At 36.4% G+C, this 2638-nt stretch overlaps 1 protein-coding gene across 1 annotated transcript in view; it reads left to right on the top strand.

The window, feature by feature from the left end:
* Positions 1–1158, top strand: part of LOC107631281 (probable E3 ubiquitin-protein ligase RHC2A) — a gene marked incomplete at its 5' end in the record, with an annotated part of 1536 nt that extends 378 nt beyond the window's left edge. Inside the window, 1 exon segment of the mRNA XM_016334679.2 lies at positions 1–1158. Within this exon segment, the coding sequence (XP_016190165.1) occupies positions 1–708 (708 nt within the window).

The following is a 2638-nucleotide window of genomic DNA, read 5'->3' on the forward strand; positions in this document are numbered from 1 at the left end:
ATGTCAGAGTTTCTGCTGGGATCCGGGTTCGATCGTCTTCTAGAACAGCTGTCTCAGATCGAGATCAACGGTATTGGGCGTTACGAGCACCCTCCGGCTTCAAAAGCCGCCATTGATTCCTTACCGACAATCGAAATCGATGAGAACCACTTGGATTTGGAATCTCACTGTGCAGTTTGTAAAGAGGCTTTCGAGATGGGAACTTCGGTGAGGGAGATGCCATGTAAGCATATATACCACCAAGACTGTATATTGCCGTGGCTCACACTCCACAATTCCTGCCCTGTTTGCCGCCACGAGTTGCCATCCGATAACCCCAGCAACAGCAGCGGTTCGCCGTCATCGTCGGGGCACTCGGTTGCGTTGACCGAGGATGAGAATGTTGGGTTGACCATTTGGAGGCTCCCCGGTGGAGGATTTGCTGTTGGGAGATTCTCTGGTGGGAGGAGAGGTGCTGAGAGGGAGCTTCCTGTCGTGTATACTGAGATGGATGGTGGCTTTAACAATGGTGGTGAGCCCAGGAGGATTTCTTGGTCTTCTAGAGGAACTCGAGGGCGGCAGAGTGGTGCCTTTCAGAGGTTTTTTACGAGTTTGTTTGGTTGCTTCAGTGGTAGGGGGAGCTCATCGCGTTCTCGAACCGTGGATCACTCTCCACACTCGAGAAGGACATGGTCTATGGATGTAAACAGTGGAATGAGGTCATGGTGAAAGGATTCTATCTTGAAGATTTCAGATGTTGTGTTCTTTTCTCAATGTACATATATAATGGAATTTGAGTCCGGGTCCCAGATGCAATGCAATCAAACACTGAAACTCTACATCTCGCTTATGGGGGGACACCACACAGCAATGGCAGAAACCAAATTAGATGAGTGGAATAGACGAAGGAGAACCTTTGCGGGTATTTGTGTAATAATATTTTGGAGAGGGGGACAATCAAGTAGATAAGTATCTTTTGATCTAGTTTGATTATTGATAAGCTCAAGAAGCACCTTCAATATTGTTTTTTCATTTTCCTATGTTTCTCCTTTTTCTATGTTGCTCAAACTCTAGTTCATAGCTCAGTAAACTTTTTATCATCTTTCAGAATATAGATACATGTCATTATTTCTCATTATTGTTTTTTATCTTTCTCAATGGAAATCCATAACTTGAAATGCATGGTAAGCCACTCCTGCTTTAAATTGATTGTTGTTGATGATGATGATTCATTTGAATAATTTTCCCAATCAGCGAAAAGCAATTCATTCGTTGCTACTATATAGCCAGACTACAAAATGGTTCTTATTGTGGTCCAACTACAAAAAACAATGAATCTAGTCATTGGAGGAAAAGGAGGATTCAATTGTGGATTCTGTTCAATCAGGTAAGAGGTTGTTCTGAATTGAACCCTGAAAGAATTAGCTTATTGCTTTTTCCTTTCAATCAAGGTAAAGTATGTTTTACAAATTTGCATGTTAATAATGTTTTGCTTTTGGGATTATATCACATTTGTATGCAATGAACCTTGCCACACTCTAGGATTCTGTATTTAGTTATACAATGACAGTTGGGCGTGGACATTTGCCAACAGACAAAGCTCAAGTTGGTAAAGTTTTTGTAGGTTTCTCTATAAACGTATATGCGTGTATCGTTCTTTAATCACACCAACTGTGTTTTTATAGTCTTGATTAACTGTTGTGCTTTCATTAGAGAATATTATCATGATGACCTGAAGATTTTTTTTTTCCTTGACAGTATTGTCCACTTTCTAGTTATTATAAGAGTTGGACGGAAACTAAGATAACCACTTGACCATTCCCATTTCAATTTCAGCTATGCGTTTTATTTATTTATTTATTTATTTTTACTTTTGGATTTATTAGCCTTAACCAACCTATAATCTTATTGCCTTTGTAAGTGACAATTTTATAATAACTCATGGAAACTTGAAAACTGAAAAGGTTCCAGCGTGGACCGTTTTTTCTTTCTTTAGTAATTCCTAGAAGCGGTTGCTAACATTCAACTCATGTTGTGACTGTATGGGAAAAAAAAAAACTACCAAGTGAAATAAGCAATAGGATGCTTTAAACATTATCCTGAAATTTCATAGTCAGTGTAATTAAAAGTTTGTAGCTGGTTAATTAGTGCGTTAACTATTAAACTAACCTAAGTTAGTTCAAGAAGAGAATTTATATATCGATAAATATGAAACTTTTTAATGAGTTTAGCTAATATATATTCTTAAAGTACATGTTAAAGTTACTAATTAAAAAAGTTAAAAACATTATCCTGAAATTTCATAGTCAGTGTAATTAAAAGTTTGTAGCTGGTTAATTAGTGCGTTAACTATTAAACTAACCTAAGTTAGTTCAAGAAGAGAATTTATATATCGATAAATATGAAACTTTTTAATGAGTTTAGCTAATATATATTCTTAAAACACATGTTAAAGTTACTAATTAAAAAAGTTAATATAAAAATATATACAAAATTTAATTTTTCATATAATTATTGTGTATTTATTTAAAATCCCGCTTATGGTCACAATTAAATTTTTAAATAAAAATAAATGGCACAAAAGAACAGGAGAGTTCATTAGTTGTACACGTTGAGGTTGCAAAAGATGGTTGGGGTTATAATGGGGAGTGGCGTTCTA

This window comes from Arachis ipaensis, chromosome B03 (genome assembly GCF_000816755.2).
Source record: "Arachis ipaensis cultivar K30076 chromosome B03, Araip1.1, whole genome shotgun sequence".
Taxonomy (NCBI): Eukaryota; Viridiplantae; Streptophyta; class Magnoliopsida; order Fabales; family Fabaceae; genus Arachis; species Arachis ipaensis.